We start from the raw sequence: 21,665 nt of genomic DNA, 5'->3' as shown, positions 1-21,665 counted from the left end.
ATGCTGGATCACAGGGAGACTCCCCCCTACTGCAGTGTGACTCTGACTCTTCCCAGTCCCACCGGGTTTAATGGTGCCATTACAATCGTTTTAGTCGATAAAAGTAGATTTGTTTCACTGAGTCATGACTCAAAACCAAGACTTTGCTCCATTTACAAAAGCAAATCACCATCTTGCAAATGCCAAGCACAGACCTCAGCTCCAAAAGCGAAGCCTGGGGAATGTTTCCAGCCAGGGAGAGAATGGAAAAGCTGCATCTGCAAAAGCTAGGAAACGCTTTTTTTATTTATCTGGTTTCGATAAACAGAGAGGACGACCTGTGGAATACCAGCTCCTGAAGAAACTTGATGAACTCTGCATCAAGCGACTCAATCAAGCATTAATAGAGGGGAGAGCAACAGAAGGAAATGCCACGGGACCAGGGACTGCAACACAACCCACGGACAATTCCAGCCAGTTCCTGGGTGGGAAGCCCTCGAGGAAAACTTGGGAGTCACAGAAAGCACCAGCAATTCTTTCTGCTTTCTGATTCATCCCTACTCACTCACCCACCCACATGCCATGGCAGAGGAGGCTGTAACTGCTACATTTAGGATGACATTTAAAAATCAAGGTTGTGCTGCTGATGGTCATTAAAAATCCCACAGCATTTTTCAGAAACAAGTGGGTACTCACATCAGTGTCCCTGCCAAGTATCAGCACAGCAGTCATTTTTCTAGCAACTTCAGTTAAAAGATAAAAGAAAATTGTGCCCACCTATAATTACTGTTATTACTGTTGCTGTTGGTTTTAAAACATTCACTATATACCTCCACATTTTCTAAATACAATTTATGAAGAAAACATTTCCCAAAACCTTTCCAAGTGTCAGATTCATCTCTGTTAACATCAGACAGCTACAATTAAGACATCCAGCCCATAAAAGCTGCCTGGGCTCCCTCAGTAGCATGTTCTGACCTGTGGTCTGCACATCCCTGGAGACCCTGTGTCTGTTCTTCCACGGGACTTGCCCTGGCCAACCCAGAAAGGCAAATCCAATGCCCAGCGCTTTGGGGGTCACTCTAAAGGGGGCTGCATCTGCTCTGAAAAGCATCTGAGGAATTCAAGGTCAGCAGCAGAGAGCAGAAAAGATGATTTTTCTCATGGGGGATGGGGCTGCCTTTGACTCCTGCCTTAGCTGGAATGATTTGCCAGTTGGAGGAGTCCCTGTCCCTGGATGGAGAGGGAGCCTGGATAGCCAGCTCAGGTGGACACCCATGTAGGAAGACTGAAGCTGGGTGACACGGATCCCATCTTCAGAGAGAGGGTGAAGGAAATATCTACGAATGCCTGAATCAAGCTCCCAAAGAGCCAAAATGATCAAGGTAGTTAATAAAGTATGGGAATAACGCAAAGAATTCCTATGCAGGTACAGGAAACAAAGCCATGGCAGGTACCAGAGCTGAACTGGGTGCTCAGGAAGAGTGGGAGCAGGGAGAGGAGCACTTTCAGAAGGGAAGATTCTGCATAAAAGATGCAGTGGAATAAGATAATTATGCAGGAAGAGAGAATGTCAGCAGTGTGCCCTACATCACTGATGGATGGAGAGAGCGGATACCTTGACAAAGAAAGCCAATGTGCTAATTAAGATTTAATGACCCTGAAGGCAAAGGAAAAAAGCCCTCCTGTGCCACAGCGGAGGAGGGAGTGGACAGAGAGCCCCAGACTGGCAACGAAAGGGTTAGGAAAAGCCCAAAAGATCATGAGATGAACAACATCTCTGCAAGAGGGAGCATCCAGGCAGGTTCTGCAAGGCAGGAGAGAAGGGCTTCATCACCAGGGCAGCAGAAAGCTCCGAGAGCAGAGCGTGGCTGCGGAAGCTGAGCCGCCCGGATCCGGGAACAGCTTGAATGCGAAGGTGAAGGAGGCAGCGGGTTCAATTCATTCCACGCTCTGGAACTGTGGAAAGACATACGCCAGGCAAATGTGAGTTGTGATGATCACTTCCCACTGCTAGACTTCTCTAGGAGAGGACGGGAAGGTGACACAACCAGGAGTTCACACATGTGCTGCGAAGGCGCAGGAGGAGCCAGGGCTTGCCAGTACTGGCTGGGATGTAAAAGCCCGGCCTTGTAAACAAATCTGGCTCTGCCTCCCCACGGCTCTGCTGCCCTCTGGGTCTGCCGGGGTCAGGGTGCACACCACAGGGTCTGCCAGCCCTGGGGGGATGGGGTGCTGCCTCTGCCTTCAGAAGCTCAAGGAAATCACTTCAGAAATCCCTGGTCCTACACCAATGCTTCCTGCCCAGATGGATGTCGGTGCATCCACGTGGGAGCAGCCTGCGCTGAGCTGCTGCAGAGCATCTCCTGCCGAGGTCCAGCAGCAGCAGCCAGACTGAGCCCGGCCGTGCACCCCAGGGAGCTGGCCACGGCCTCCAGCCGAGCACACAGACCCCGCGGGAGGGGGCTGAGGAGTCACCCGCTGTGTTGGTGAGTAAGGACGTGAGTGCATCACGCTCCCCTGGCCAGCCCTGGGGTGTGACACACTGGCCTCTTGCCGAGCGGAGCTGCCGCTGCCTCCCACTGACAACACCCGCGACTGATTTGTGACAATGACATCAGCGTCCACAAACATCCTGCCTGCTCCAGCCCTTACTCACATCCTTCCCTTCCTGCTGCCCCAGCAGCAAGGACACCGGCCCGCTGCCCGTCCAGGGAGGATGAGCACGGCTCCTCATCCTCCCTCACGCTGGGCTGGCTCCCCACCTCACCCCACAGCTGATGGCACCGAGTGGCACCAGCACAGCAGGGTGACACCTTCCCCATGCTGGGCAATGCAGAGTCCAGGTCACAGCACTTGTGGGTGATGTCTGCAAACCATCACCCCATGGAGAATCATCGTCACACTGACCTACCTCCTCCCCATTCTCTGCCTACTGTGCAAAAGCAAGAAAAAATCCTCCATTTGATCTCAATCAGCCATTTTTGAGTTCAGCAATGGATAGCAGCTATTCCACAGATTCACCCCTGCTCCGGAGACAGGCTGAAAGAGGTGGGGTGGAGGATGGAATGCTCTGAGGAAACCTTAGAGCCCCTTCCAGTGCCTAGAAGGGCTCCAGGAGAACTGGAAAGGGACTTTGGACAAAGGCCTGGAGTGACAGGGCAAGAGGGAGTGGCTTCACAGTGACAGGGGAATGGGACATTGGGAAGAAAATGAGACCCTGGCACAGGGTGCCCAGAGCAGCTGTGGCTGCCCCAGCCCTGGAAATGTCCAAGACCAGGTTGGACGGGACTTGGAGCAGCCTGGGACAATGGAAGGTGTCCCTGCCCATGGCAGGGGGTGGCACTGGATGATTCCACCCAAACTATTCTGGGATTCTGTGGTTCCCCTCTCCCAGGAGGGCTGACTGGACAGCAGGAGTTGGAGACAGACCAATTCTCATGTTGGAAAACAGGACTTGGGCAGGCTTTGTTTAAGTCCATCTTGCAGAACCGTTACATTCAGTTCCAGTTCTCTCTCTTTTGTGTGTGTCCACTGTGAATTCCCCAAATGCAGCACCATCTTTCAGCACTCCTGCCATGGGATGAATCTGGGCGGGTTCCCAGGCCTCAAACGCTGTTCCCTGTTTATGTCCTTCATGCTGTGCTGTGGCAGCACGTGCCACACAATGCCTTGGACAGTCTGGGCCCGCACATTTATGGCCACAGACCTCTGTGTTTCACAGCACAAATTTGGGAACCTACAGCTGACCGTGGACATATCACTCATTCTTGAAATGTAGGCCACAAAGCTACTTTAGTTCTGCTTTTGCTTGTAAATCAAGGGCTTACATATGTAATTGGCCCAACCTTAAGAGCAAACAACAGCAGTGGTAGCACCATGCCAGCAATTATTCATGCCTATAATAAACGGCTGTAAAATTGAAAGCCAGCCTTTAAAAATCTGGCTCCTCACTGCACAAACAACAAAAACTCATTTGCAGGGCTTGGCCAAGGGAGTTTTTAATTTTGGGGGAGAGATTGAGGTGGGTGAGGATTTATTTTTTCTCTTTTCATTCTCTAAAAACACCACTCATGCCTACGTTTAGGTCACGGATTATTCTGGCCACACTTCAGCACTGTGGGATAAACCCAGTGAGAGGCACGGGGGACAAATCTGCCCTCTGCATTCCAAGAGTAGGGCTCTGGGAACAGGCACAGCTGATCCCCATCCCTTGGCATGTGGGCACAGTCAATTGTTTGCAGCCAGCCCTTCCTGCCTCCGTGCTGAGCCAGCAGCGAGCCCACAGATGAGACACCATCCCTGGGGATGACACAAGCACTGGCCCTCCTGCTCCAGGCAAACCCTGTGCTGCTGTTCCATGCCAGGACAGGGATGCTGAGCCTTGCACAGGTCCTACCAGCTAATAACAGCATCCTGGCTGATAAATCACTCCTCAGGGTCGAGCAGCAAATGCCCCTCTGCCTCTTGTGCCCTCTTTAACCAACCGTGGCCACAACACAGCTGCTCCTGGGCTTGCAGGGCAAAAGGTGAGATGAGATCATTCCTTCTGCTGCGCACATTTCTCACCCACAGTGCCAGAGCAACCCCTATAAAACTCTTCCAGCACATGGATGAAAATCTCCTTGGTGGTGCTGAGCAATGGTCCCAGAGCACCGGGCAGGGCCTGAGCGCAGCAATTCCCCCGCCCAGGAGGCAGAACTGCTGCCCTGGGCAGGGCCCGGCCCCGAGCAGATTGTGCAGAGAGGCTGTGCAGTGTCCCTCGCTGGGGATATTGCAGAGCTGTGTGGGCACACTGCTGTGCCCTGGGCTCTGCCATGGCCCTGCTGGGGCAGGGAGGTGGGATGACCATTGTGATGATCACTGTGGTCCCTTCCAACCTGAACCATTCTGGGATTCTGGGATTGTTTGATGGTAAAGATCCCACTGCCAACAGAAGTCTGCCTGCACAGTGGTCCTCAGAGGCCTGGCAGACAGCGCCCTGCTGAGATTCCATCAGTTCTGGTCCCTGAATTGCTTTAATAATTAGCAAGGTTGAAAGATGCCGGCACAGTGAGCAAAGGAGTGAGGCCGGAGTGACTGGCAGGGAGCAAACCTGCAGCCCCATGTGCTGGGGGGCAACCACGCAGGGTGGGTGACTGCCAGCACCCCTCTCACAGCAAACTGGCCTGGCACCCACACCAGTGCCCCCAAAACCAATGCCTTGAGTCTTCTCCTTGGTCCCTGAGTGAAACACAGCTATCACCACATCCTACAGAAGCCCTTCCCACGCACACCTTCTCGTGCATCTTTGGCTAAGGGCTTCAGAACTGGTGGCTCAGCAGCTCTGCTGGCCTCACGTCCCTTCAGCACCAACTCAGGGCTCTGCTTTCTCAACACTCACCAGGCAGGAGCAGATTTCTCCCATTCCAGCAGCAAATGACAGTAGCAGGGACCTTCCACATGCTCTGGACCCCTGAGTTTAGAAGGTCTGAGGCACTGTCAGACTTCTTTAGTGAGGAATCAACCGTTTTACATTCTCCTTTGGCACTTCTGGTTGGCTTCCTCCTGCTTAAAGCAGTGGCAGAGCATGAATGGAAGAGCTCTGTGAGGACTGCTCTCCCTCTCTGCTATGGAAAGCTTCCCTCGTCAGAAATCTCCTCTAACTACCAACTTTTAGTGTCTTCTGAAGGAAGCCGCATTCATCACAGTCCAGAAGGGACCTTCTGGCCTAATCCCCACTAGAAAAACTGCCAAACTGATCCTCCCATCACACAATTAGCAGCCACAGAGACTCTGCTACACCGGGCGATGCGGTGCTGCTATGACAACAGGAACGGGAGGCTCGTTAAGGGTCTCATCGAGAGGGATAACGAGCAATCAGGGCTCAGAGAGAAAGCAGGAATCAATGAGAGCTGTTGATACCAGCGATTTTGCTGGATCGGGCCAGGTATTCGGGAGCCCTGGAAGGTTGGCTCGCATTGTTACGGCACGGCCGCCGCGAGTACAACTTCTGAGGACAGGCAGATTCCTGGGGAGTAGAGATGAATATTCATGAAGGAACTCAGTTTGGGAGAGGAAATGAATCAAGTGTGACAAATGCCGCCTATTAGGAAAAGAGGGTGGCGTCTATTTTTAGTGGAGTTAAGCAAACATTAAGGCTCACTCTCTAAGAACTCCAAACAATACCACTCCCTGCTCTGCCTCCCCATCGCCAGATAAGAATTTGGCAGCACGTTCCCACCAGCCAAAACCCGCTCGCCTCAGCAGAAGTTTTCCGATTTAGCCCCCTTGTGTGTTTTATAAAAATACAAGTTTTAATCTGCATAGGAAGATGTAACGGCTTCCACCAGGATTTATTCCCCCCCCGCCCCCCCAGCATCATAAGGCTTGAAGGAACCTTTTTAAGACGGAAGAAAACGCTGCATTCAAATCTCCTAAAAGAGCACTCACGCGGAGCTGTAATCACTTCAGATGCACAGAATTATCAGGAGGAGAAAATTCATCTCACTTAGAATCAAGCCCCAATTTGAAGCAGAAAGGAAGAGGCTTGGTTTGCCGCCGTGCCAAGCACTCAGACTTTTCACTGAAGTCAAAGAAGCTACAGCTGCTCTGAGCCATTGAAAATCATGCCCAGAATCTCTAGCAAAACTTGTTTGCAGAGATGGTAGCAGGCTGATAAGGATGTTGACTATTCCGAATAGGCCCACGTTATTTTATATTTTTAGAGATACTTAGCCTGCCTATTATTGTTATTAAGCAGAGGTGGAGTATTTACTGCCCTTTTCTCAGAACTCTGTACAAATGCTGCTTTTCAGCAGACTCCTCTTTTCTTCTGGTGAACATTAGAGTTTCCTTCTCTTACTTTTCAGGCTTATGAACGTCCAATTAAATAAGACAACAGCGAGAGAATAGTGCCTAACAAAAATACCACCATGCCCACAAAGCTACTTGAGAGGCCCTCATCCCATAAGCTAAGGTGCTCCCCAGCCAGGATTATGACCAGAGCATTTGGAGAGCATTATGGCATGGGTGGTCCTAACAGTGAGCACTTAGAAGACCCCTGGGCAAGGGGAGAGCATGAGCCAGGGGTGAAGGACCCTTGCCACAAACTCTCCAGGCTCAGTCCAGGCTCTGCAGGCTCCTGCCATGCACCAAGGGCCAGCTCTTCAAGGCAAACGCCCAAAACCTGCAACACCACCCTCTGTCACCTCTCCTGTAGAGTGTCAAACACAGTCCTGGAGTTGGCTGAAAAAGAAGCTGCTGTGAAATTAGACATGTCACATGTTTATTATCCATACCAGTCTCTGGCACCAACCAGGCTGGGTGAAGGTCAGAGGGACAGCAGAGGGATGCAGCCTTTCCCAGGGTACCCAAACCCTGGGAAATCCCCTATGGCTTTGGGATCACAGGTGGTGCCACTCCCCAAGGTCCCCTCCTTGGCCTTTCCTTCCTGATTAAGGGTCCTCATGATTCCCCCTCAGCTTTCAGGTTACGAGCTCCCCTTCCATCTGGAGGGGAAGATGCCCACCATTAATGAAGCGTGACTTGTAACTGGGTCCACTGGGGCAGCCTGCAAGCCCAGCCCAGCTGGGACCCCAGCAGGATGAGAGCCAGCACACAGAGCTCTCCGAGCATCAGCTCCCTGGTGCTCGGCAGTGCCATTTGTTGGGGAAGTTGGGCCCGGTGTCCTTTGGAGAGCACATCCCCATCCCTCGCCACGCTGGCCCTCAGCAACTGTTGCCATGGTTATTCCATTGGAGTGCTTTTCATCAAGGAGATGCTGCAACTGCTGAATTGTCTCTTGCAAGAGTTATATAGGAATAACTAGCTGATAAGTAGGAATAACGGGTTCTGACTGCCCACGGAAGCCAACGATCCCAATTATTTTTGTTTTGATCCTGCCTTTCTTTTGGTCTCTACCAGGCTCAGGTTTAAAGCAGGGGTTAGAGATAAGCAGCAGAGAAGGAATGCTTCCTGATGGGAAACGCACTTGGCTCTGCCAGGAGATTAAAGGTCTCTCCTCACACAAAGCCTCTGCTTTTCAATCAACCCTAAATAGGCTCTAACAAGGCACAGCAATCAACCAGGCAACATATATCCATCCTCACCTGTCAGCTTGGGGTGAGGAACGAGATGTATTTCCCAATTCCATCACGTTAATTGTTAATCAAGATATTATAGGCACGGCCCCAAACCCGTTCATCAGTCACGGGGAGTGACGGATGTCCTGGGCTCTGCTCCTGCCCCGGCAGCGGGAGGGCTCTGCCGGCGGGGGCCGGCCCACGGCTCTGCCGGGGTTCGTGGTGAGAGGCGGCCGCCTTTCAGACCCACTTTCAGCATCACAGAGAGCAGGAATAAAGCCTGCTCTGGAAAGCCAGGGCCGTTTTGTTTAGCTCTCATTGAAAGCTCTGAAGAGTGACTGGGTAATGATGGAGCTGCTCTTCCCCCACCGCCGGGGCCCCACAGCGCAGGCCGTTAGGCTTTTAACGACAGAAATGCCTTTTTCTGCTCTCTGCTGTCCCTGGCACAGGGTTTGGCTAGGGAAGGTGCCACCTCAGACCTGGAGAACGGTGCAGCTGGAGGAGAGCCACATGGAGCCCACTGCAGCCTGTGCAGCCCCCAGCAACAGTGTCACCCAAATCCCAGCCTGTGACAGTGGAGGGAGCTGCCCAAGGAACCAGGATCCTCCCCACAGAGGGATGCAAAAGAGCAAGGGAAGATCTCAGCTGCATTCACAGGAATGAGCCCAAGGGGAAAAAAAATCTATTAGATTTTTCTTTCATCATTTTTGGGGGGCATCAGACCCAGCATCGCCAGCCAGGCAAGGGGGGGGACTGTCCTGCTCTGTTCTGCACTGGAGTGGCCTCACCTTGAGTTCTGAGACAGTTTTGGGTGCCACAACATCAGAGAGATCCAAAGCTGCTCCAGAGCGTCCAAAGGAGGGAGCCGGGGCTGGGGAAGGGTCTGGAGGGGCCGCCCGAGGAGCGGCTGAGGGCACTGGGCTGGTCCAGCTGCAGCAGAGGAGCTGAGGGCAGAGCTCCCCGGGGCTGCAGCTCCTGCCCAGGGCAGCGCAGGGACAGCTCCGAGCTCTGCTCCTGGGCCAGGGACAGCACCCAGGGAGCGGCTGCAGCTGGGCCAGGGCAGGCTCAGGCTGGAGAGCAGGGAAAGGTTCTTCCCCAGAGGGTGCCGGGCACTGCCCAGGCTCCCCAGGGAATGGGCACGGCCCCGAGGCTGCCAGAGCTGCCAGGGGTGCACAGGGTGGGGTTGCTGGGGGGTCTGTGCAGAGCCAGGAGCTGGACTGGGTGATCTCAGTGAGTCCCTTAAACTCAGGATATTCTGATTCTAGATGTAAGCCAAGCACACCTCACAGCTGGAGCTGAGCAAACACTCTGTGCTGTGCCATGGAGGCACTCGACAGGGCCATGGCGCTGGGTTTAACAGGGTGCCTGCCTGGGAAAGACACCTCAGTTGCTACCAGTGGACTCAGACAGCCAAGCTGGAGCCCCCAGGCTGCTGCCAGCCCAGCTCTCCAGGGCTGAGTTCCCCTCCTTGCCCTGGCACAGGCAGATGTGCGCTCGGGCACGCACCCCCTGCTCCACTCAGCAACCACCCAGGAGGGACGGGCTCTTCCTGGAGAGCACACTGCACTTCTGGAACAGCCACAGGCTAAAGACAAAGAAGTGACTGTGGATGATGTGACCCCAGAGAGATCAGGATTCAGCTGTTCTCGAGGTACCAGAAGAGACAGAAGACGACTTCGTCAATTCCAGCTGAAATAGCTGGATTTAAAGAAATTAAATTTGTCAGTTCATTAGTGTGTAACATAAGAATGAAAAATGCATTTCTAATTCCTGATTCGCTAATCCACAATCCACTGATGTGCAATCCCCAGAGTCCCCAGGGAAAGAAAAGAAAATCCACAGCAGCCTTATAGTATCTCTCCATGACTTCTGGCCAGGTCCTGCAGAGAGAGCTCAGTCACAGAGCCTTCCTCACTGTACAAAACACACCTCAGCAAACTCACTGCCATCCTAGGAGGGCTCAGGGATAACAAAAATCAAACTGCACTTGTCGGAGTGGGTGAACACTGGATGTCTGGTGAGGTGTTGAGCATCATGTTCTAGGAGTTAGCTCAGCTCCCCACAGATCTGCAGGATTAGCTCATTTCCAGCAGTGCTCCCACTGCTCAGGACATTTAGCAAGGTCCCAGTCACCTTCTTAACTGGGAGTGCTGCCACTGCAGCACGGGAAGGGGTGCTGGTGCCTGTAAAAAGACTGTCCTGGCTGCGCCTGGGAGATGTGTCCCCTGTACCTTCCTCCCAGCAAGGGACCCATGGATGCCACTTGTCATCCAGTTTGCCCCAGCAAGACCAGTTCAGTGCACACACACCTGCCCAGCACACACAGTCATGGGCCCCCAGCCACGTCCATACCCTAAACCATGATCCCCACAGCCAACTTCAACTTCCCACACCAAGTCCTTCCTTAAATTATTCTCACTGAGCTGCCTCAGGGGGAGGCACCCACAGCCCTCTCTTTGTGCCCAGCACAACCCGTGCACAGAGGCCAGACCAGCAGTGAGCACCAGGTGGGAAACTGGGAATCTCCTGGGGCTGCCACTGCTGCCCTTGACCATCCCCTTCCTGCCCTCTCCGAGTGGATGTGCTGACACAGCTCCATAGCTGATCTGGATTTGCCTTTGCAAAGCAACTTTGCCTTCACTTGCTGCATCTCCCCAGCTCCAGAGCTGCTCAGGACTTGCTGACCATGAAAGCACCACCATGAGCAATAAAGCCAGTTCGCACAGGGAGGACTTGCTCCCAAAACACAATGGGGAACTCTCCTTTCTGCAACACCTTTTCTTCCTCCTTTCCAGCAGAAAATGCTGTAAATGTCTGTGGCTACAGACCCCAGAAATATGCACTAATTCTGAAGCCACCATGCATAAGACCACCTGGTATTTCTCCATTATTCCCTTCCCTCTCACAGGCAAGGATGGGAAACCTGAGGAAACTGTGCAGGTCATGCATGGAGCAGGAACTCAGAGCAGAGCCCAAACCCCATGCCCCTGCCACACCTCTACATTCCCATTTCCAAGGTTTTTGGAGCACGCCTCAAAACGCTCCCCTCCTCCCCGCTCAGCTCTGCAGTGACACGAGAGCCATCGTGCACAGCTGTGGGAGGCTCGAGGCAGAAATAGCAGCTCATTACCCAGGGACGTCATCCCACGCAAGGACCCCGACGCCACCGTCCCCTCCTCACCCCGACCCACACCTGGGCCAACCCCGCCCTCCTCCAGCCCCAAGTCCCACCGGGAGGGGACAGCTCGGGGCTGGCTCTGCCAGGTGACATCTGTATGTCTCCCCCCAGCTCTTCATGCCAGCTGAATGGATCCCCAGGTGCTGCCAGGGTAGGACCAAGCCCTGACTCCACTGCACTCTTGAAGGTTTCAATTAATCATAAAGCCAATTCCATTTTGGGCTCCATCTGTCTTTATTCCTTCAGGGACTAATAATGCCTCACCGTGTGTTTTCACACACTAGCTGAACCGAAATTAAGATGGATTTCAATATGAAGTACCTGAGAAGAAAATGCATTTTTAAAAAAGAAATCTCAGAGTCGTTACTGTTCTCAGCTTGGAAAAAGACCTTGTTAAGTAAAAGCAGCGGGGTATTAATTTGGAAAACAACTCAGGTGAGTTCCTGCTCATTGCAAGACATGTAAACAAACTAAAATCATATTTAGGGGCTTTTATGACAGAGTGTGTATGGAAATATGACATAACCTGCTTCCACAAGGAGAGGAGGAACATGCAGAGGAGCTCACACAGGCTCCCATGTGCAGCCTCTGAGCAGAGGGATGCTGGCAGCAGCCACCCTGCTGCACCAGGCATGGACCAGAATCCAGAAACTTTCTCCAACCCTCCCTGTTGCACTGACAGAAACAGAAAAAACCTAAGAACCCTTGTGGTTCATCGTGTATGGCAGGTTTGAGCTGCTCAAGGCTTAGGGAAACCTCATTTACATGTCAGCACACTGTTAGCACCTGGGTTTTGTGCTCCTTCCTCTGCAATCCAGCCAGGGGGGCCTTCCAGCCAGCCAGGCCTGCACGTCCACTTCAATAAGGCAATTCCTGTGTTGATCTGGTGGTTTATACAAAGCAACAGCCCTAATTATTGATCTCAGCAGATCAGCTAAGGATTAATGACCTGTCCCTTGGAACTGCCACTGCAGGGCTGTGCCCATCATCCCCTGGCTGTCAGTCTGGCAGCACCAGAGCGTCCCCTCCCTCCTCACCCACGTGGAGATGTTGTCCCACACGGTGACAGCCGAGGCTGACGCAGGCAGGGATGCCCAAAGCCAGCTCCAGGATGATTAACAGAAGGGAACAGGTACAGCCAAGCACCAGGAGGGAATAACTGAGTGAGTCACGACTGTGGAGAGCAGCAGTGACAGGACGTTTAGCATGACCCACATTTCGCCTGGGCTCCAGCTACCACCACCTCACTGCAGGAAGAGCCCTTCCTCTCTCCCACCCCCTGTTTTCAAGGCGTTCAGAAAAAAAAGGAGAGAAGTCTGGAAAGGATGGTTGCAAGGAATTATAAGATGAGCTCCACGTTGAATTCATAAGAGACATGTGAGACGTGAGGAGTGCAGAGCGCTGAGGGGCATGAGGCTTCTGATGGAAACGAAGATCCTTTGATGGCAGCCTTCTGGAACTGGCTGCAGTACCTTGGAAAAACTCATTAAATGCAGCAGAAAGGACAAGTGACGTACATCTATTGATGCTCTGAGCAGCAAATTAGTTTTCCTATCTATTCAGGGCTCCCACAGTGGCATCAAGGGGCCGAGACTCAGTGGGAAGCAGCTGCAAGGCGTTTCTCCAGCTCGAGTGGGGACTCTGAGCTGCCCTCGGGGAGGGGGCTGCCACTGGCCCAGCTCCCTGGGGATGTGGGGTGGCCACAGACAGCTGCCCTGAGCAGCAGGGCTCAGAGGGCTGCACGGCTGCTCAGGCAGCCAAGCCAGTGAGTCATCCCCTTCCAAAACACGCCAGGCCGCTCCGAGGGCCTCTGATGGACATCTCCTTTCAAGTGGAAAAAAGATCATCTAAAATAAAGGGACATCAAAACCCAGCTCACAAGAAGAACAGAATGTCTGCACCTGAGGGAAGAGCAAGTAGTTAACAGTAATGACGAGTTCCTTCAGAAGGAGATAATTTCCAGTAAGCTGTTGTTCTCTGCCATCATCCCGTTCAAACACCTGGAGAGCCTCGAAGCAGCTGAGGTTGGCAGCAATCTGGTGAAGGCCTGAGGAACTGTCTTCATGGATGAATAATCACCTGTTTCAATGAATCTTTAAGCACATGAATAGACAGATGGGAGAAAGCTTATCAAAGCACTGTATCAAGAGAACAGGTAGGCTGGAAGATGCCAGCCTGGAAACAAGTTCCCTGCCGGGGCTTGGTCCCTCTTCAGTCAGGACAGCCAAGGGCCATTCCTGGATGCCACGGGAGCCTGCAGTTGCTGGTTTGTGTTATTTTGCCTCCTATGAAAGCTCTGCTGGCCTCTCCTTGGCACAAGCAGAGGAGTGAGGGAGCAAATACAGCTAAATCCAGAAGAGAGGCCACGAGAGGCAAGGGCAGGCCCCCAGCACCCCTCTGACAGCCCAGTTCTGCCATGCAGCCCCAAAGCTGGCTCTGCATGCTCGCTGTGTACAGCCTGCTGGCACAACAAAATCCAACAAAAGCCACGGTCAGGAAGGGGTAGGAGGGTGCACACAGCAGGACCTACAGAGGAAGAGATGGGGCTCAGACAATGGCTGCAATTGTAAGGGTCAGTGCTGTCCACCCCAAACCCTGCTGCGAGCAGGTCCTCACTGAGGATCCTGCATTTCCCACTCCCATTGTTCATCTCACATTCTTCCCTTCTGTGTTCTGTTCAATGCACTTTCTCAACCTGCCTTCTGAAACACACATCAGTGGGCTGCCACAGCCTCCTGCACACCCTGATCAAAGAGCAGATGCAGACGCCTCCTCTCTGTGAGTGTTTTGCACCTATTGTTTGGAGGGAATGCAGAGAACACGCCAAGACCTGGGATAGTCAGAGCAGGTCAGGAAAATAATGTAGGTGGTTAGGGAGGGAAATCTTTGAAGCTTGTGAAGCCATTAGCAGAGAGTGCTCAGGCTGTAGTAAAAAGGATAAACAAAAAACACAGAATCACAGAATCATTTAGGCTGGAAAAGGCATCCAGGATCATCAAGTCCAACCATTAATCTCACACTACCGTGTCCACTGCTAAATCATGTCCCTAAGTGCCACATCGGCACGGCTTTCAAACCCCTCCAGGATTGCTCCAGTGCTTCCTAACCCTTCCAGTGAAAAACACTTCCCTAATCGAAACCTCTGCTGGCAGAACTGGAGACTGTTTCCTCACGTCCTATTGCTCCTCGTTGCTTGGGAGAAGAGACCAAGCCCTGCCTGGCTCCACCCTCCTGCCAGGGAGTTGTACAGAGCAAGAAGGATGAATTAATAGTAGCTGAAGAGACAGAGGAAAACATGTTGTGTCCAGCTACAGAACCAGGTCTGCACTGGCAAACAGCAAGTTTGGGCTGGTTTTTTTGGCAGAAAGTGATTAGGTAACCAGCCTGAACATGTATTTTAAATGGAAACCACCAAAATAACTCAAAGGCTTTAGCAGAGACCATTTACTAAACACAATGAGACAGAAACAACATGTTTTATATAATGCATGAGCTGGCTGTGATGAGTCTTTCCCTCCCTGCTAAAGCTCTGCTGGAGCAGCTTCCTGGTGCTCCCCACCCCTGTCACAGCCCTGGGCAGCACTGGCTGTTCTGTGGGGCTATGTTTGCAGGGCAGGACACCTCCCACAGCTCTCAGAACATCAGCAGCTGTGGACTGATGAGAGCCTGCAGGCTGTGGGAGCACCCATCGCTGTGTGAAGGACACAGGAGGACAAGTTCACCTACCTGAGCCCCAGGATGACTGGGAGAACCCAGTGGAGCTGGGGGAGCCGTGTGGGAGCTCACTGCCCACATGTGATGTGAGGCCAAACACTCCCATTTCAGTCACAGCATCCTCCCAGCACCAGCCCAACGCAGAGAATTCACTCCAGCATTCCCATGTTTTACAGAAAGGACAATGTCCTCAGCCTAAAACCAGTCCCTTGGGCTGAGGCCAAGATGCCCATCCCACCTTGTCAACTCTCCAGAGCTGCAGGCACCTGGGGAAAACACATCTGGAACAAGACAAGGACCTGACCCACCCTCTGCCACTTCCAGCCATCAGCATTTCCCCAAAAATTTCTCCCAAAAAACCCAGGAGCAAACCTTGGATTCTAGACTTTTCCCTCCTTGTCTTCCTGAGAGCACAAGGATGGCAGTTTACTCTTTAAATGTTAATTACACTTTCTTGTTAGATTTCAGAGGCTGAAAAATGTTTAGGGATTTATTCTTCTGTGTAATTAACCACAATGATGAAACACCCATTTATACTGCACTGCAGTTTTTGTTAAGGTTATTCATAATGGGGAAAGGCTAAATAGGTTGAGTTCATTATCATTACAGAAAAAAAACTGAGGTGACCCAATCAAATTAATTTGAAATTAAGTGCAGTGAGGCTGATAACTCCACACAAGTCAGGAGTTCAAATAAAGATAGAGGAGACAATCTACAAAGCAAGAAATTATAAGCAGTCAAGGAGTGGAGCTGGAATTGCTGCAACTGGGAGATGGCAAACACATGGTGTGGGCAAACAGGGCCACTGAAAAAATCAGGCAAAGTGGATAAAGAGATGGGCAAATACTGCAGGATGTAAAAGGAGAAGCTGGAGGAGGAAGGGATGAAGATGGATTGGAAATAAAAGGGTAGGGACAGTGCTTGTTAAGCTAACCAGATTTATTTCTCCACACAGAAATTCTTATGTCCTTACAAGACAGCATCGAAGCAAGGTCTTTAATTTTACTTTTCCTGGGTTTATTGCTTGGGCCTCTGTGTTATTTAACACCAGTGAGCACCAACCAGTTTCAGTGCACAGCTGGACCTAACTCAAACCCCTTAAATCTGGTGGAAGCTCTTTCCTCTTGACAGAGGCATCCTGAAGGAGCTGCTGCTTCTCCAACAGAGCAGGGAAGTCGTGAGCCCTGGGAGAATGGACACCACCAAGGGACTGATGGACAGAGCAAGGAGACAGAATTCCCACATCCCTCTTCCCTCAGAAAAGACAATGGAAAAGCAGAACCAAAACCAGGTGGACCCCACGATGCTGAGCTCTGTCAGACACCCCAGCACAACAAGGGGAAATAGAGCCCATCACTCAGGGAGCTTCTTTCAGGCTTCTCTTGAGAGGCAAACACGTTTTATGCCCCTCCTGGCTTTACCAAAGTGGGGCAAGCTCTGAACGAGCCTGGGAGCTGGGTAACACAAATAATGGTGAATGGGATATTCAGGGTGCACACGGTCATCCTTTAAGGGGTTTAATCTCTGGGAAGCAGCCAAGACAATCCATAGAAAACTCATGTGCTGCTGCAGGATGATGCTTCAGTTATCACCTGTGATGAGTTTACTCCCAAGCCTTTACCAAGTCCTTTAGCACTCAGGGCCAAAAGGGAACAGTGAGACCCCAGCAGTGCTGGGCTTGTGGCCAGAGGCTGTGCTGGGCCTGTCCCAGGCCCTTCTAGGACATATGGCAAACGCCAGCTCGGACCATCAGTGGGACATCACTGTCCCCGGCCACGTGGTTGGGTGGGGTTTTAAAGGTCTGGCCAAAGTGCCACGAGTCTCTCACTGCAGCTGCACAAGTGGCTGCCCTCCCAGTTCCCCACTTTGGCCAGGCCAAAATCTCACCTTCTGAGCCTTCTGCCTTGTCCCCATGAAACACAAACTGCTTCCCTTTGCCTTGAAGGTCCCACTGCTTAACTTCTCTCCATGCTCACCTCCAACTCACCCCTAAGCGCACGGGCAGCATTTGGGATAAAGCTTCAAGAAGGCATTCAACATAAATTATTATTCCCCTTCTAAACGGATTACAAAAATCCTTTTATTACAAAATACTAAAATGTTCGAATTATTGGTGTGGAAAAACGTTTCCTGTAGGTAAAGTTTTCAAAAATGGAGGTTTTAATCACAAGCATAATCCTTTCTGGCTAACATTTCCAGTCTTGTGAAACATGGAGATGCAGATTGCACAGAGGCCCGGCTGTGCCACGAACAAAGGGAGATGCTGCCTGTAAATAGCTCAGAGGACATCAGAAGACACTTCTCTCATCAGCAATCTTTTTTAGCTTAATATAGCTCCTCTTTGCATAAAACATTGACATTTTTGTAATGTTTGGACCCAATGGTGCGAATGCTGATTGTCATCCGAACATACTGGAGTGTACCTTCAAAATATGCAGGAACATTTTACAGACAGTAGTTTCGCTTGCCTCCAAAATGCTGGATCTTAATATTTCACACTTATATATATTTAAATGTTAGTACCACAGGATAAATGCTAACATGCTTTTATGCTAATGCAATCACTGGAAATCCAGATAATGCTGTGTATTGGCATATACTGTTAGTGAATTATGGATACCTAAATGTACAACCCCACATGCCTAGCAATCATTTTTGTTAGTGCATTTAACTTTTATTTGCAATCAGAGCACTTGAGGATTGTTCAAATGAAGTTTACTTTTGCAAACTGCTGAATGGAAAACATTTTGTTAAAGGCTTAAAAACAGTAAGGCTGTGATGAGGTTTTAGACTTGCAATAAGGGCACTGCTCAGAGAACTCCACCAGATGGAACAATGTTTGATTTGGTCACAGACTCAGCGATTAAAACCCAAATGCCTGAACTGAAGGACATATAAGAGAAACATGAGATGAAACCTTGATTTCCTCCCCATCAGGTGAAGAAATCTGCCTCTCCTGTGGCAGAGGCTCACAGAGGCAGATGGATGCCAGGAGGTCAGATCCTGGCAGCTGCACCCCAGGACCTTGTGCCCCCAGGTCCAAATCCTGCTGTGCTATGGCTGCTTTTCAAGTCTGCTTTAAGCCAAATAAATAGGAGCAGTATCAGGAAGGAGAAATCCTGAGCTGGCCCTGTTGTGCCTTCTCCTCCTCCTGCCTTTGCTGATTCAAGTCTTGGCCAGCCACCTGGCCTGTTGGCTCAAGATGCTGATCCCCTGGAAAACCCTTTTATTCCAATGGGCTTTCAGCACAGCCAGAGCTCTGGGCCAGGTCCTGGCAGGACCATGTGCAGGCAGGACCTGGGTGCTGCAACTGCTTGCTCCACCCCTTACCTGCTTCACTACCTGAATGGAGTTGAGGACAATGCAAAACTGGAGAAGATCTGGGTATTTTTGAGAGCTGAAAAGTTCTCGATGTGACCCAAGCATATCTGGAATCACTCTGTGTCCAGTGGTTTCCTCCTGTGTTAAACACATGTCGACAGACAAAGCCAAACTCCCTCTTCCAGACTGAGCTGTGCCAGGAGTTACTGACCCACCATGCCAGGCTCTGGAGCTGCTATCATCATGCCCTGATTTCTCTCTGGGAATGTTTGCCTGGCTTGAAACTGCTGGCCTGAGCCAGCCCAGCCAAAGAGACCTGGGAGGTGGCCACAGACCCACTGGGTGAGCAGCAGACCATTGCCTCTTCCCAGGCTCAGCATCCAGCACAGGACCTGACACCAGCCCCAGGCACACAGGCACAGGGCAGATCATGTCCCTGCAGCCCAGCGAGCTGTGACACCTCTGGGAATTCACTGGAAAGTCTTACCACCTCGCCGAGGCTCCCAGGAACAACCACGAGTGAAGGAAATAAACAACAAGCCCTCAGAAAAACACAAAATGCTGTGTGAAGTACCTGAAATGCCCCCGACAGTTTAACTGGAGCATGGAGTAAGCTGAGAAAATGTATGAACAAACGAATTAAGCAGTGAGCACACAGCAGACAAGTTGGCATGTAGGTGTCTACTGAGAAAGCTTAAGCACAGCAAGGGGAAAAAAAGCAAACTTAAACCAAGGCATAATATCCCTCATATTTTGGAACAGAGCTCTGAGACAATGTATCATCCAAACCACTCCAAATTACCATCTGCCAGAATGTCCTTCAAAGAAAAAAGGCCCACAAGTTTGCAAAGCAGCAGTTTAATGTTGTCATATCAGATGAGAGGTCCAAAGAAGGTTTTTGCACTTGAGTGAGGAATACTACACAAAAGCATGACTCTCGTGGCCACTGCTACACTCTCATGTACCGTGAGACAGTGAATTTTTGGAGTCTGGACCATGTCATGTCAGGTACATCTGTGAGAAGCTCTTTAACAGCCCCTGTCATTTCACTAGTTACTTGCAAATATTTCCACACCCTCTGCATGATCTTCTCTGTATGGGACATATAATTAAGAATCTACATAAAGAACCTGAGCAAACCACTCCAGTATTGTTTCAAGGATTAAGATACACCAGAATATGAAGAGCAGGTTGTGTTTCTGATGTATCCTCCTGTCATCACTAAGTCAGGCTCTGTTTCAGACTAGAAGCTGGATCCTTTCCTGGTGCCAGTCTGGGTACCTGCTCCTATCCACGAGGCCCCATCACTTCGCACATGCTGAGGGCCAACTGCATTGTACACAAGATTGCCAAATAAATGCAGGTCCGTGGACCATGTGTTAGACTAAGCCATAAATAATTTATGATGCTGGAGAAGGTGACTGTATTTTTAGGTGTAGAAATATGCAGATAAAACAGTCCTGACCTTCAATTTTCACTCTGCACTGCTGATCCTGAAGTTTGAGTCCATCCAATGCATTTCTAAAGCCTCTGCACCTCTGAATGTACAACACATCCCCTGCAAAGTCCCAAACCCCATAAATCCAAAAGGGGCACCAAGAAAACCCATGGAGCCCACAGGGCACCTCCTGTAGCACTACACACGATGCCCCAGCACGAGGCAGACCGGGCTCCTTCCCGTGAATCTCAAACATCCTGCAGGCCAGTCTCCTCTGGATTCTGGCTGCTGACCCTATTCCTGACCCTGCATCTAATCAACACCTCTTGGATGTCAGAGGCACACGTCTGTGGGGCCCAAACTCTGCTCCAAAGTCCATGGGAGCTGCTCAAATCAGCATTTTGCCATCCTGCAGCAGCCCAGGAGCAAGGAAGAGGAGGGACAAAGGTGCTCGCTGGGGTGCTTGTCACTGCATCCCCCTTCACATCTTCCCCCAGAGAGGGCTGGGGAAGGGGAGAGAAGCAGAATTATTCCCCCCTTGGACTTTGTACCAGCAGGGAGCCCAGGGAAATCAAGAAACAATCCTAGATTTGACACCAAATTACTTCTGGATATGTCCAATGAGCAAGATGAGGACAGACTGAGGAGAAGGGGTAATGGGGGTTGCAAGAGCTAGACAGGGGACAAGACAGTTTTGGGGGAGTGGACTTTGTGGCGTGTCACAGCACAGCTTTCAGTCTGTGCTATCAGAAATAAACCAAGAGAAGTGAAGAGAGGCACAGAGCCCAGCTGAGGGCAGGTCTCACCTGGACAGGGCAGCTCCCAGGACGAAGGCAGCGTGTTCCTTCAGCGCGGCCTCGCTGCTGTTGAGCCCCTCGATCACCAGCCGGAGCCCACCCATGGACAGGAAATCCTTGGCATTGTCCACCTGGGACAGCAGGGAGAGAGCAGGTCCTGTCAGCACAAACCCCCAGCCCTTAGAGAACACCTCCCTTCACACCCACAGCATCCCCTCCCTCCTGCTCTAACCAGCACAGAGTTTTAAACGGAATTAAAAATTCGGAGGGAACAGCTTTGGCTGAACTCTGCAGAGCCCTGCCCAGGAGCAGCGATGCCATGGCTGCACAGGCACAGTGGGAGGATATTGCCACATACAGAAGGCATCACTGGAAACTCCAATACTTTGATTATAGCTATCAAAACTACTCTTGACACGTATTTCGGTAATGCAGGTGGTGTCAAAATCTCAGTACATCTGCTGATGTCAGAAAACTCCAGCTCTTCGCTCCCACCTGAGCAGGCCTTTACTGGGGACCCAGGGAATTGCATGCTTTGCAAGTGCAATTAATTAATGCTGTAATTGTAGCACCAGGAGTCAAGGATGTTTAGGAGCCTGTCAGCACCAACAGGGTACACAGGTGGCATCGGAGTGAGGAGCGTGGGCAGTTCTGGGACTTCTCCATGAGTTCCATCAACAACTTCATATGGACAAGAAAAAGCCAGTCCTTGCTTGGAGGGGTCAGCCAGGAGCTTCCCCATGGAGCAGCCCCACAATGACCTTTCTAAGCAAACAATAATGGATTAACTGCCAGTAGAGAAAAGTTTACACATTAGTGGGGATTCATAAGCCCCTGGCTCTAACTGGATCAGGGGCTAGCCAGGCACAGTCCCAGCGGGCATCTGCTCTTGGAGAGGAGATCAGAAAAGGCTCTGAGTGCTCACAGACAAAATTTAGAGAAACAGCACAAGGTACTTCAAGTACAAAATTCAGTCCAAAGTCAAATCGATGCATTTTGGTATTCAATGATTTTTTTTTCAGTTTAAAAGGGGATCTGATGAATGCTCAGAACTGCCTGCACAGAAAAATCAGGTTTAGAAATTCGACATTTCTCCTCTCTGAAAGACAGGGAGACAACAGCAATCGTTGGCAGATGGAAACAGAATATAAAAATGAGTTATCAGCAGGGCAGAC

General features: G+C 51.1%; 1 protein-coding gene across 4 annotated transcripts in view; it reads right to left on the bottom strand.

Moving 5' to 3' along the window:
- The window catches only part of SIL1 (SIL1 nucleotide exchange factor), a 111,764-nt gene that overhangs the window by 14,398 nt on the left and 75,701 nt on the right, over window positions 1-21,665 (bottom strand). For all 4 annotated transcript variants that reach the window (XM_032125336.1, XM_032125337.1, XM_032125335.1 and 1 more), the window contains exon 7: window positions 20,500-20,621. In XM_032125336.1, the coding sequence (XP_031981227.1) occupies window positions 20,500-20,621 (122 nt within the window). The remainder of the gene's footprint in view (window positions 1-20,499; window positions 20,622-21,665) is intronic.

This window comes from Corvus moneduloides, chromosome 15 (genome assembly GCF_009650955.1).
Source record: "Corvus moneduloides isolate bCorMon1 chromosome 15, bCorMon1.pri, whole genome shotgun sequence".
Classification (NCBI taxonomy): domain Eukaryota; kingdom Metazoa; phylum Chordata; class Aves; order Passeriformes; family Corvidae; genus Corvus; species Corvus moneduloides.
This window is presented reverse-complemented; position numbering and strand designations above follow the sequence as displayed.